This window comes from Acomys russatus, chromosome 20, assembly GCF_903995435.1.
Source record: "Acomys russatus chromosome 20, mAcoRus1.1, whole genome shotgun sequence".
NCBI classification, from domain to species: domain Eukaryota; kingdom Metazoa; phylum Chordata; class Mammalia; order Rodentia; family Muridae; genus Acomys; species Acomys russatus.
Genome location: NC_067156.1, coordinates 45734487 through 45747510, shown reverse-complemented (window position 1 = coordinate 45747510; position 13024 = coordinate 45734487). Strand labels below are relative to the sequence as shown.

The 13024-nt window shown below is 39.3% G+C and overlaps 1 protein-coding gene across 1 annotated transcript in view; it reads right to left on the bottom strand.

Annotated features, from left to right (window-relative positions):
• Positions 1–13024, bottom strand: part of Adamts19 (ADAM metallopeptidase with thrombospondin type 1 motif 19) — a 203366-nt gene that overhangs the window by 77170 nt on the left and 113172 nt on the right. Inside the window, exons 12-14 of the mRNA XM_051163590.1 lie at positions 11994–12124; positions 10876–11048; positions 6169–6296 (exon numbers count right to left, since the gene is read on the bottom strand). Of these exons, the coding sequence (XP_051019547.1) occupies positions 6169–6296; positions 10876–11048; positions 11994–12124 (432 nt within the window). The remainder of the gene's footprint in view (positions 1–6168; positions 6297–10875; positions 11049–11993; positions 12125–13024) is intronic.

Here is a 13024-nt window from a genome sequence, read left to right as displayed (position 1 = left end):
TCCTAAAACTCCAACAGTTGATAAGCATGTTCAGGAAAGAAGCAAGAAGAAAAGTTACACACAAAGCCAGGCAGCCTTCTACATACTTCTCAGAGTATCTCGGATTAAATCTAACTTAGGAAGAGAAAGATCGACAAAATGAAAACTTTAGGACTATGAAGAAAGAAACTGACCTGTATACCAAAAGTATACATCATGAATTAGTAGGATCAATATTGTGACAATGGTCATCCTACTAAAAGCAATCTATTGATGCAGTGCAATCTCCATCAAAATTGCAATGTGATTATTCACAGAAATGAAAAACACAATCTTAAATTTTATATGAAAACACAGAAGTTCTAGAATAGAAAAACAGATCCAAAAGATCAAAATACTGAGGAGACATTACAATCCCTAATTTCAAGTTATACTCCAGAACCATACAATCAAAAGGGACACATTGATCAGTGGGATAAAATGGATTACCCAGATATAAATCCACACTCCTACAGGCACCTCATTTGATTTGATTTGATTTTTTATTTTTCACGACAGAGAGGACAAAATACACTTTGGAGCAGAGACAGTACCTTCAACAAATGGGATCTGGTCAAACTAGGTAGCTGCAGGTGGAAGAACGTAACTAAATCCTCATCTCTTACTCTGTATCAAACTCAACTGCAAGTTGATCTACAATCTCAATAGACTGTCTGATGCTTTAGTCTCTTAAAGGAAGAAGTGAGGAACACACTTGAGCTTACAGGCACAGAAAAAGACTTTCTTTCTTTTTTAAAAAAAAGATTTATTTATTTATTATGTATACAAATCTCATTATAGATGGTTGTGAGCCAACATGTGGTTGCTGGGAATTGAACTCATGACCTCTGGAAGGACAGTCAGTGCTCTTAACCTCTGAGCCATCTCTCCAGCCCCAGAAAAAGATTTTCTATACAGGACTTTGGTAATATAAGTATTAAGGGTAACAATTAGTAAATGGGTCCTTGTGAAATAAAAGTGTTTCTATATAGCAAAGGACAGAATAAATCAAGTGAAGAGGTAGCCTAAAAATTGGGAAATACACAATTTTGCATATACTAGCTATATACCCAATCGTGGGTTGGAGTCTAGACTAAAAAAAAAAAAAAAAAAACCACACATAGAAAAACAATAGTTATCAAATGAGTGAGGTACAACATCAGGAAATGCAAATTAAAGCTATTTTAAGATTTCATCTTACTCCATGCAGAAGGCTAAGATTATAAAAAGGAATGACAACAAGTGCTGGCTTGGATGTGTGAAAAGGGGAACACTTTTCACTGTTAGTGGGAATGCAAACATACGTAGGCACTACGGAAACCGGGGTGGAAATTCCTCAGAGAGCTAGGATATCTCCACCATATACGTCAGCCATACCACTCCTGGGCATATTCCAATGGACACTATACCCCACTACAGAAACACTTAACCATCCAGGTTCAGTGCTGCTCCACTTCCAATAGCCAGGAGACGATGACAGTTTACGCATCCATCAACTGATGAATGGAATAAGGGCAATGTGTTACCTTACAAAATGGAGCATTACTTTATTGTAAAGAAGAGGGAAATTACGAGTTTTGCAGGTACATGACCAGTGCTGGAATGCTTCTGTGCGATATAATCCACACTCAGATATATACACACACCACATGTCCTCTCTCATATGTAGGTGCTGGCTTTGAATCTTTAGAACTAAGTTATTAAATTGAAGAGCCCAGGAAACTAATACGGGGCAATGGGGGGGGGAACCTTGTGAGGAAGCAGGGCTACAGCTCATGTTGTATGATCAGGGAATGTAAATTAATGGACAAGTGGGGTAAATAGGGTGGGGACATGAGAGGGGATGGTTGAGAAGTAACTCTCTGGACGAGGGATAACTGACACCAAATACCTTCAAACAAGCCATATAGATACCTAGTGGTACAAAAGCTTCCCGGGACACACACATGTATGCATATCTTATAGGAGTTTAAATGGAGTTACCCTATGACAGGGAAACACTGCTCTCCCTGGATACTACAGGCTAGCCAATAAACAATGCCTAGTGGCAGGTATGAGGTATCTCTTTCCAAGACTTTGGTCACTTAGACATCCCTTAAACATTGCAATCTATTGCAATGCTTGAATCACACAACATGAAGAAATCCAGCTGCTGTCCACATGGGAGTGCCATATCTACTCTCATAGTGCTGGTGTGCTATCCATAGTATCAGGGAAGTAGAGTAATCAAAGGTCTTCTCCAGCTGTGCACGCACTACAGTTCTAGTGGCTTGACAAAATAAACCCATTGGTGCAATAGCGAGAAACTTTTATGGGAGTAATCAATCACTTTAGGGTTGGATTTTAAAGCCCATTCTGCAGGATATAATTTATGTGTGTCACCATTAATAGGGCCAAGAATCCATGGTTGGGTAGGTCATGGGATCCAGGAGAGAAACTTCCTATTATTCTGGAAAATGGGCACATTGTTAAACTGCCCCCTAAGTTCTTATCCTCATTATCGTGGTTAGTGCATCTCTCAACCTCATTCAGAGACAGATGGTTCTTTTTACAGTGGATGTGATTAACAGGCTCAAGCCATTCTCCCAAGGATCAACAATCATGGAAGAAGAAAAGTAAGGAACCAGAATAGATAACTCCAGAAAAAAAAAATGTTTTGGGGACATGGCAGGGCAGTTACACATACAAACGCACAGCATCCGTGAATGCATAAAATCAACCAAGAGGGCATCCCGGCATGGGTGGCAGAGGAACTCATGCAATCCCACCCTTAGATGAAGAGCTATGAGCACATGTAGAGGCTGGGAGAAGGAAAAGAGATTTTCTTTAGGGATATATATGGCTCTTGGGAGGCTATTCATTTGCCAGTAAATGAGCCTACACCCATACACGTACTGGCAGCACTACGTGGATGTGATGAGCTTAAAATGAAAATTATGAAATTGGGAAGAATGGGAGATGGGATAAGAGAGGGCTGGAGGAGGAGGGACTGTGCTGTCAATTTTGATAAAAAAAAATATGACAGGCACACATGCAATTCAAAACCGATAACAAAATGAAAGCTGAAATACTTTTTTAAAGGTTGAATGGTTTCCTTTCCTCTATCAACTTAAGATGAGCTTTATTCCTAAAAGTCAGGTACCTGAGAAGCAAATTATGAAACTGCTACATTATGCACTGCAAAACACCACAAATGCATATCAAAACCAAAACTACCATATTGGCCAAATTGTAGGTAGTGTTGAGAGTATTTCTCTTATAGTAACTATTGCATGATATCACAGTGTAAGTGTGTTTTGTTTTGCTGTTTTCATTTTTTGAGACAGGGTTTCTCTGTGTAGCCCTGACTGTCCTGGAACTCACTCTATAGACCAGGTTGGCCTCAAACTCAGAGATCTGCCTGCCTCCGCCACAAAATGCTGGGATTAAAGGCTAGTAGTTCTGCAACCAAAAATTATTGAAGAAAATGAAGCTATTGAGGAAAACAGAAGGATATATGTTCTGGTCCATGGTTAGATCATGCTATGTGACAACTGGATTCCACTGCATGGAGGCCTCACCTCCTAGGTGAAGACAGTGAAAGGAGTCACACCCCTGGTTTGACCCAAGGATGTGTGAGCTGCTGATAAATTCGCTTTTTGTATTTTCCTAGAACTATTCGGTCCATAGGTGCTGAGACCAAATAAATTTACTACACCCTGTTGAATAAATACTGTCCTTCACTGATACTCAGAAGATTCCATGTTCCAGAACTTAGTCTATCAATACTGCCAGAAATCTGCTAAACCCCTCCTTCATAGAAGAGGTCTGAAACAGATACTGAGAGGTAATTCATGACAAGTAACTATTATATATGGGAAGTTTTCAGATATAAAGTAAATCTGAATCAAAAGCAATGTTTTGTGTTTTGACTGGTGCTGATGCTGTTAGGATCTAGGAGCAAAGGAAGCAAAGAGATTATTTTTAAAAAACAGCTAATAGATGAATGTTTAGAGAAAGCAAATGGTACATGAATGCTGTATATGGAGGTACGCCTTCCTTATGTCAGAGGGATCAGGAGTGTCAAGGCATATGAACAGCGGTTAGTGGAACGCTTTGGTCAGCCAGTCAAGCTTTGTTTCAGAATTGACCATCATAGAAAGTGCTTAAAACAAAATATATTGGAGGAGGTCACCTAGCAGGACTCAGGGAAACTTGGGTCCTGGCTAAGAAAAAATAAACCTTCCCTTTGTGTTTAAATGGAGAACAAATACAGGATAGAAACTAAAGTGGGCTTGCATAGCATAAGATTATCTAATATTCAAGCAGTGAAAATTGCAATCTTTGTATTTCATAACTGGTTGTCATAGTTTGCTCAAATGAACTTGAGGGCACTGAATGCACTTTAGAGGGACAGTGCCATTTTGCCAGTGGCAGATACCTTAAACACTTCTGGTGCATTGCTTGTGAGCAAATGAGTCTATAGTCAGGACAACCCTTCTTTATCGTCACAGCGACAGAAACTGTACTGAGTGAGACTGCATGAGAGCCTGTGTTGGAGCTCTGCATTCATTGCAGAATTCCTGAGTCAGTCTCATTACTATGCACTTTGAGATTAAACAAACAAACAAACAAACAAACAAATAAAGCATGCTAATTAAATTCCCAGTGTTCAGATTTCTGTCAGAAAGTTCTGCACATTTTTCATCACACTTTGACCAAATGATGCATTTGAATTAAAAAAAGTGTAATCTTGTGTTCTGATGTGGACAGAAGCCCCCACCCCATTTCAGAGAAGTCTAGCTAAGTTATAATAATCAGATTTATAGAAGCATTTGTGAAGAATTTTTGCTGACATAACTTTAATGTCTAGTACATATCTCTGTAAATTATCAGAGTTTACGGCACCGTGATGTGAAAGGTATGGCCATTTAGATTATTATATAGGAAGCATACAATTAGAAATATTAATTAAAAATAAATTCATTTAAGAATACACTAATCAAGCACATTCATATGCATGAAGAAATAAATTACAAGTTCAATTGCATAATGTATAATTCTGAAAGCAAACTACGTATAAAGTCAATTATACAGAATGCTAGAGATTGTTCAAGTCACTGTCGTACTCTGTTGATGTGTGTGACAGCGCTACACCTCCGTGTTAAAACAGCATGAGATCAGGGTCTGGGTGCTGCAGCTGTGGTACACTCACATCGTATGAGGTTCCAGTTGCTAACTGCAAATCTACAGCCTGTCCTGGGTCACTGATCAATCCATGCGTAGGCTGTGTGTGTGTGTTCAGCTGTGCATATTCTCAGTGGTGAGGTTAGAGGAATCTTTACACAGTTTTCAGAGAACTATATAGAACAAAATGATGGGCCATCGTTCTAACAAGTTAAATTGCAGACCACATTATGCATGTGTGTATAACATGTACGCTTTTCTTGAGAACATGGTCCCCCTAAGATATGCCATGGCTTTAGTACAGTTACACTCCCAGAGGCTGCTTGAATACACACACACACACACACACACACACACACACACACACACACACCTCAAGACCCAATAGAACTATTATGGGCTCCTTTTGATCTTTGCAACATGCTAATCATGCTTATTTGACATTAAATCTGCTTTTAAAGACTGATGAAAAAGAACACACAAGTTCATGCAAATGAACATTTTATGTGCAAGTCAAATACTGTGACCACTATTAATGGTAGAGGATGCATTTGGAAATAGGTGAATTCTAGCATGTTGGTAAATATTTGAATCTGGTGAGTAGGACTGATTTTTAACGTCTTGTGACTCCTGCCTCAGGACAGGACAGAGAACTGGAAAAGTGGAGTGTCTGAATCTTTGGTCTGGATTCTTCTGACATATATGTGTTCCAATTTTTAGAATGGTATCTCTCTGTGACTGTATCTTAACATCACTGCTTCTTTCAGAGGATAATGGGACTTGTGGGTCTTCTAGTTTACATCCCTCTTTATACAGGCAGGGCCATGACATTTCAGGTTAAATGTGTCTTACTCAAGATCCCTGTCATATGCAAACAACCTGAGCCTCCTGAATCTTGGCCCAAGACTTTTCACCACATCAGAAGCTTCCCAGTGGACCCGTAGCAACACTTCAGCACGGAGTTTACCTTCATGAATATCTTACCTGGCACCTGCCATTTGCACATACATCCAATCCCTGATAGCCACAAGATGTTCCATCCATCACCTTTTCTGACAGAAGAACAGGCTGTTCTTTCCCAACGAGAGAGCAAAACAAGGCACATGGTTTTTCTACATACAGGTGAATAAAAGAAGAAGTTTGACTCATCAATGTCTTTCATTTTAAACTCTATTTTTCTATAATGATTATTGAGTAAAAAAAAACAAGTCAATGTCATTTGAGCAATTCAATATCAGTGTATATTAAATTTTACATTAATAAAACTGGCCTCAAATGTTGACACACATATATTTATTATTTTTCTGGCACAAAACTACAGAAAACAAAATGATCATTCTCCTGAAATATATGTGGCAATCCCAATGTTTGTCCATATCTTTTGAAAGGGTAGATTCCTTATTGTAGTCATGCATCAATATTCTACTCACTTAAGCACTGATTAACATTGATACATAATGTTTTCTTGATGTCTCTCACTTATGAATTTTAGTATACTAATATTTGATGTTCTACACACATCCTCAAAAAATTAGTAAGACGGGAAAAACAACCATCACCAGATTCTCTGTGTTTTCAGAAACAAAAGGCTGCATAAGAGCGTTGGTCAGGAGCCCCCGCTGCTAATGTGGTGCTAGGGAAGCAGTCCTTCACTGCGTACTCAGAAATCATGTCAATATGCCTGACGTTGAGTGTGGGAGCCACTGGCTCAGGGTGAGGCATTCCCGAGTTGCTGGCGTTCTTCCTCAGTGGCCCACTGAGCATGAAGCAGGAGGGTTGGCTTTCAACTACTCGCCTTTTAGACTCAAAAACAGCATCATTTAAAAAAAAAAAAGTGTTTCTATTTTGAAGCTTTTTATAGAGGATCTGTACTATTTGGTGACACTAATAGTCCAGATAATCAAATCTGAAACTTCAGAAGAACCTCCGTTCTACAGTACTACTCTCCTGGCTTGACACCAGTTGGCTCTTTACTGCTTATGAAACCTGTATAAAGAGGACGAAAAATAGTTTACAGTCCCTGACGCTGCTCTTATGTCTTCAGTAAAGGTCCACGTGTGCTGAAGGGATTCTATAAATACCAAATAACAGCCAGAGGCATGGAACAGGGTATCACTTTGCAAAGAGAAGACAGACCGCTAAATGAGCCTTCAAAACTGAACATTTCAAACAGTTTTCACATGTGGCCTCTGAATGCTGCTCTGAACAATTTCGGGGAGTTGGAAACTGGCCTTTAGTATGCATGGTTTTGAAATTTTCCTTTAAGATGCCATTAGAAGCTGCAATAAAGCATTTCAGTGTGCTCTCACACCTCAAAGTACAGTATGCTTATTCAATGACTGCTTACTGTGTCAGATCTTTGGACTTAAAACGGCTGCTATAACTGTAACACTTTAAAAGTGGCATATGTAATTCTCCTTCTAGAATTTTCATTGAAGACAGAAACAAACCAGATACATGAGTTGAAAGGAATTAACCCTCATGAAAATTCCACTCATTTTTTTCTTCCTTTTTTATAATTAATTTATTCATATTACATCTCAGTTGTTAGCCCATCCCTTGTATCCTCCCATTCCTCCCTCTTTCTCGCTTCCCCCCCCCATTCCCCTCCCCTATGTCTGTGACTGAGGGGGACCTCCTCCCCCTGTATATGCTCATAGGGTATCGAGTCTCTTCTTGGTGACCTATTATCCTTCCTCTGAGTGCCACCAGGCATCCCCATCCAAGGGACATCCATATTCCAAACAAGTTTGATGAAAAAAAAAACTTTGTATTTTTCCTTTTGTAACATATTGTCAATACAATTCCCATAAGTTAACTTTATAGCTATCATAAATCTTTGATCCCTATCTTTCTTCCTAGAGAATACCCTGGAGACTGTGACACCAAGGTGATCCCTGAAACATGCCAGTACTTGGCATGCAGATGCTATGACTTGATTTAAAGACTAGCCCACTCTGAGATGCACATTGCACATGAATCACAGCAGACCTTTAGCATTCAGTGTGGGTGTAGACACGTGAACACTAAAGCTGCAAATTGCTTCTCTTTATAATGAGGAATGTTTGCTACTTCAATGAGAGCCTATATCCACCTATCTTTCTATAGTTAGATATCATAAAAAATAACAGATGTAGTCACTATATTATAAGGTATCATGCATTATAAATAACTTAGATTCCTGAACCCATTTACTTCATTTTCTTCCACAGTATGTATGATATGAAGGATACTTATTTTTGTGTATTTTACTCATCAAACAAACTGATGAAATGAATTTACCCATTTTGCAAGGTGATTAAAAACATGCAATTCAAAAACCACAATGATCTATCGCCTCACTCTAGTAAGAAGGACTAGTATCAAAATCACCTGAAGACAGCAAGTATTAAACTAATGTGGAAAAAAAGAAGTTTTACACTTGGTTGGGGGTGTGTCGTAAGGACGCTTAGTAAAAAATTAAGCGAGCTCCATGTGATCCAGCAAGCCCACTGCTGAACACGCCGTCGAAGGAAACCAAGGCAGTGTGAAAAAGGGAGGCCCACTCTCCCACTCAACGCAGCAGTATTTACAATGATCAATAAATGGAAATAAATTAAGTATGTATCAATGACCTTATGCATTCGGATAACATGTTGCATAATGCTAAAAAATGAAAATCTGTCATTTGCAATAAAATGGATGGAGTTTGAAATTATCTTGCAATGTGACATAATCCTGGCAAGAACAGTAAACGTCACATGACCTCACTCATACTTGAATATAAAAGTTGATCTCAAAGACGTGGAGTATGGAAAGGTGACTAGTAGAGTCTGGGGACACAGAGATAGGATGCATAGGTGAGGAGTTCTGGTGTGCTGCTGTTCACAGTCTAACTGTGTGACAGCTCAGTGACAGCAGAATAAAACACACAATTCCTGAGGCAGGAGAACAACACTTCACAGTTTTACCATAAAGAATTGGTAAGTGTTCAAGGAGATGAATATGTTTAATTTGACCACTGGACAGATATTGCAAAATTATGCGTGGAACCATATAACAATGTACAATATTCTGTTTTATGAATCATTTAAAAGTAAATTTAATCTTAAATATTTACCTATTAATTGTGTAAATAGTATAACCTACTGATCATTTCTTTAAAAGTCAAGCTTTCTTTCATTCATTATGACTTATTTTAAATATTTTTATTTACTAAGGGCGTGTGTGCATGTATGTGGGGTGTGGGTGGGCGTGCGTGTGTGTGTGTACGCAAGGTGGAGAGCAACGTTTCTGAGTTTTTCCCACCTTCCAACATGTAGGGATCAAATTAAGGTCACCAGGCTTCTACATGCTGAACCAGCTTCTTCAGGACTTCTAACAGAATTGTGCTGCTGCCCATTTCAACTGATTCCCCTTTGCTCTGAAGGAAATCTGTTCTGCTCCCTTACTTCACACGAGTAAGTTGTTCTCAAACGAATGTACCTTTGTTAACCCCCCAGCCAGTTAAAAGAAGATGCCAGGATTACCCTTCAAATGATAAGATTTTTATAATACGAATCATCATATTGACTCAACGTTTATAATTAGGAGATATTGAAAATATGTACAAATTTATGCAATAAAGATACTATGCTCAGAAGAGACGATAGAGAGAATCAGGATGCACCAAAGTGTGATACTGCACAATGCTGTGGGATGTTTAGAAGGGATGTTTAGACAATTTGGATGGACAAGGGAATTCTTTTGTCCTAAGGGAATTAGCATGAATTGAGTTTCTCATCCCAAAACACAGGGATTTGAGGTTACTAAACAGGGGGTAAGATTAAGGCCTGAGAACTAAAAGGTACAATGTTAAGAAACTCCCTGGTCGGAGGGCTTGAACACAACTGAGCATATGTACCTGAGGATGGCATGGAACTTGCCTTGCTTCTTCTACGGGGGACTGCAGGAAAGGAATAGTGGATGTGAGGCAGAAAGAAGTTTAAGGGGGCTACAAAAATCCTTAAAACTTTGATGCTAAACTGTGCGGCTGAGGCAGAGCTGTGCTCATTGAGATGGATCTCAATAAAGGAGCCAGTGTGGATGGAGAAGAAGAGGGGGTCAGCTCGAGACATCTACGTAGCAACATCAAGGAACCCACTGCAGATATAAATATGAAGCACAAAGAAAAAAATCTAGCTGAAAACACAAATTGATGAGTTATTGGTATATCTAAACTCATGACAATGATGGGTCTACCCAGGAACAAGATGCAGTGAAAGTATTATGCATACATATATATTTTATATATACAGTCTGTTTATATATTTTATATATATATTTCCTGTTTCTATATATTTTATTATACATAATTATATATATATACACACACACACACACATATATATATATATATATATGTATATATATATATATATATATATATATATATCTGTGTTACTGTTTTGTTGTTGGTAGTGGTGTATGTTTTTTGTTTCTGTTCTTTTCCATGCTCATGTGCTTAAGCTGGGTTAAAGCAGCCCTGAACCAGTGGAGTGTAAGCTATCAAACCTACTTAAGGAAACACGAGAAATCATGGCCCATCTTGACAATGAGAAAAAGTAAAGGTAATTCTGTCAGAAAACAATGGAAGTCTACAAATGACTACAAGGTAACTTGTGAAATAACCCAGGTACTATGAAACACTTTGCGCTCGGCTGGTGGCCATACCTTCATCGAAGACAGCTTGCCACTGAAGTGCACGCTTTGGGTACGAGGTTCTAACACTATAGGCCTGACATTGCCAGTCTCTGAATCCAGGCAAACCTGCAGGACAAGGTGGATTCTCACATATTCTGTATTGTTTTCTGGGGCCATTACAATCCCTTGCTTCAGAACCTAGCCTAGAAAAAGAGTACAGATAATAAATTTCACCTTTTCCCCACAAGTACCAATGCTTCAAAGTGAAAACCATCATATTTATAAAATACCATTTTCTACTCGAATGTTTCTTTTCAAGCAAGGACATACTACAATACTGAGGACAGTAGAGCCTCCAGACGGTTGGTATTTTAAAAGAGAAACATTTTTTCTCGCTGCTCAAATTATCTTTCAAAAATCCATGAATGATAGAACTGGTTTTAGACAAAACAGAAGACACAGTTCAAGGGCAGAACTCAGCGCTGTGTGAAGGCTGACTTTCCCACGTGTTGCTTGGTTCTGAGGCCTTCTAAGCTCATCTTTTCAGTAAATTCAGAAGCTTTCCAACTACATATAACTGAACTGTGTCCCAAAGTCCACAAAAACAAACTGAGTAGAAACTCTTGCTCTCTATAGGTGGAGTGTGGCACTGCACAAGGTAATGAGCCTCAGCTGCACACGGGCCTAGCATGGGTTGCCATCACTAACTCTGCTCCCCTCAGCTGCACACGGGCCTAGCATGGGTTGTCATCTCTAACTCCGCTCCCCTCAGCTGCACACGGGCCTAGCATGGGTTGTCATCATTAACATGGCTCTCATCATTTGCCTTTTTGACGTCCCATCATCTTCTTGAGTCCTTTGACTGTTTTTTTGACTCTAACACACATCCTGCTCATTTAAGCCCATTTCCTTGAACTTATTCGTGAGCAGCCTCCCTTTGTAGATTTCATTATTCATTTTTACAAAGCCTGATCATTGTTTTCTTCTCAAAGGAGAGCTTTTCTTTTATGTAAGCAATCTGAGGCAGCAGTACAGTTATAACAGTTTCTTTTGTTGAACTTTATGATTTACATGTGCTTAAAAAAAAACTTTATGTCTCAAAACTGCTGACCAAACGCCCTCCCCCAAACCAGGAGCTGTGACTTTACCCAGGACACTTGCGCTCTCGACTGCTGACCCCAGAACTGCAACTCCGACTACAGGAACTCCACGTGCTCCACTCGCCGGCCAAGTGCTCGGGTGCAGGGGTCCTGCGGGTGCATTCTCCAGCCTTGCACCACTATTCCAAAAGTCATGTCTTAGGTGAACAAATCAGGGCACAACTGAAAATCATTCACTGGTCTATACAGTCACTGGAATTAATGCAAGTCAGTTAGGTCTGTGGCAGCCCAAGTATCACATATGAAGACTGCAAAAGGCAAAAGTTAGCCTTGCCATACCAAGACCCACTCTCATGGTTCTGGTGTCATTAACAGTCACAGCATGAAAACAGTGCTCGGAGATTGGCTACAGTTCAGAAAACCCAGCGTAAGAGTGGAAATGGTGGAGTGGGCACCTGAGGTTGCAGAAAGCCGCATAGAAAAGCTAACACATTCTGTGAAATGAATTAAAAGATGAAAACAAAAAGAAACAGACTCCCAAACAAAAGATTCCAATGCATCCATGTGTAAGTATGAACAACAGTAATAATTATACTTCTGCAACTAGGTTGATGTAGACATTTCAGCAGACAGAATTACCACTAAGACCTTATAGCAAACGTTCATCTGAAAGTCAACTGTGCTAGAAAGATTCGAGCAACTGGATCATGGAATTCTGCATTTCAATTTCAAAGTCTGTACCTAATTTAATACCTTTTTCTGGCATGTGTTACCATGAGAATGATGGGAGACATGTGGTCTTTGTGTTTGTTTTGTAATGTATGCGTGTTTCTCGTGGCTAAGCCAATAGCCAAGAAAGGGGCTACCTCTTTGGCTTTTGAAGGATGATAGGCTAGGTAGACAAGGGTAGTCATTTCTATGACTATTGAAGAATGATTGAATATGTAGATAAAAGTACTACAATTTCTCCTGATAAGTGATCACATAGATGATGGCCATGGGAAACAGGTACAGGGCCACAACATCAGACCATGAATAATATGTTATAATATTAGGACCATTTAGATCAGTGATTATAA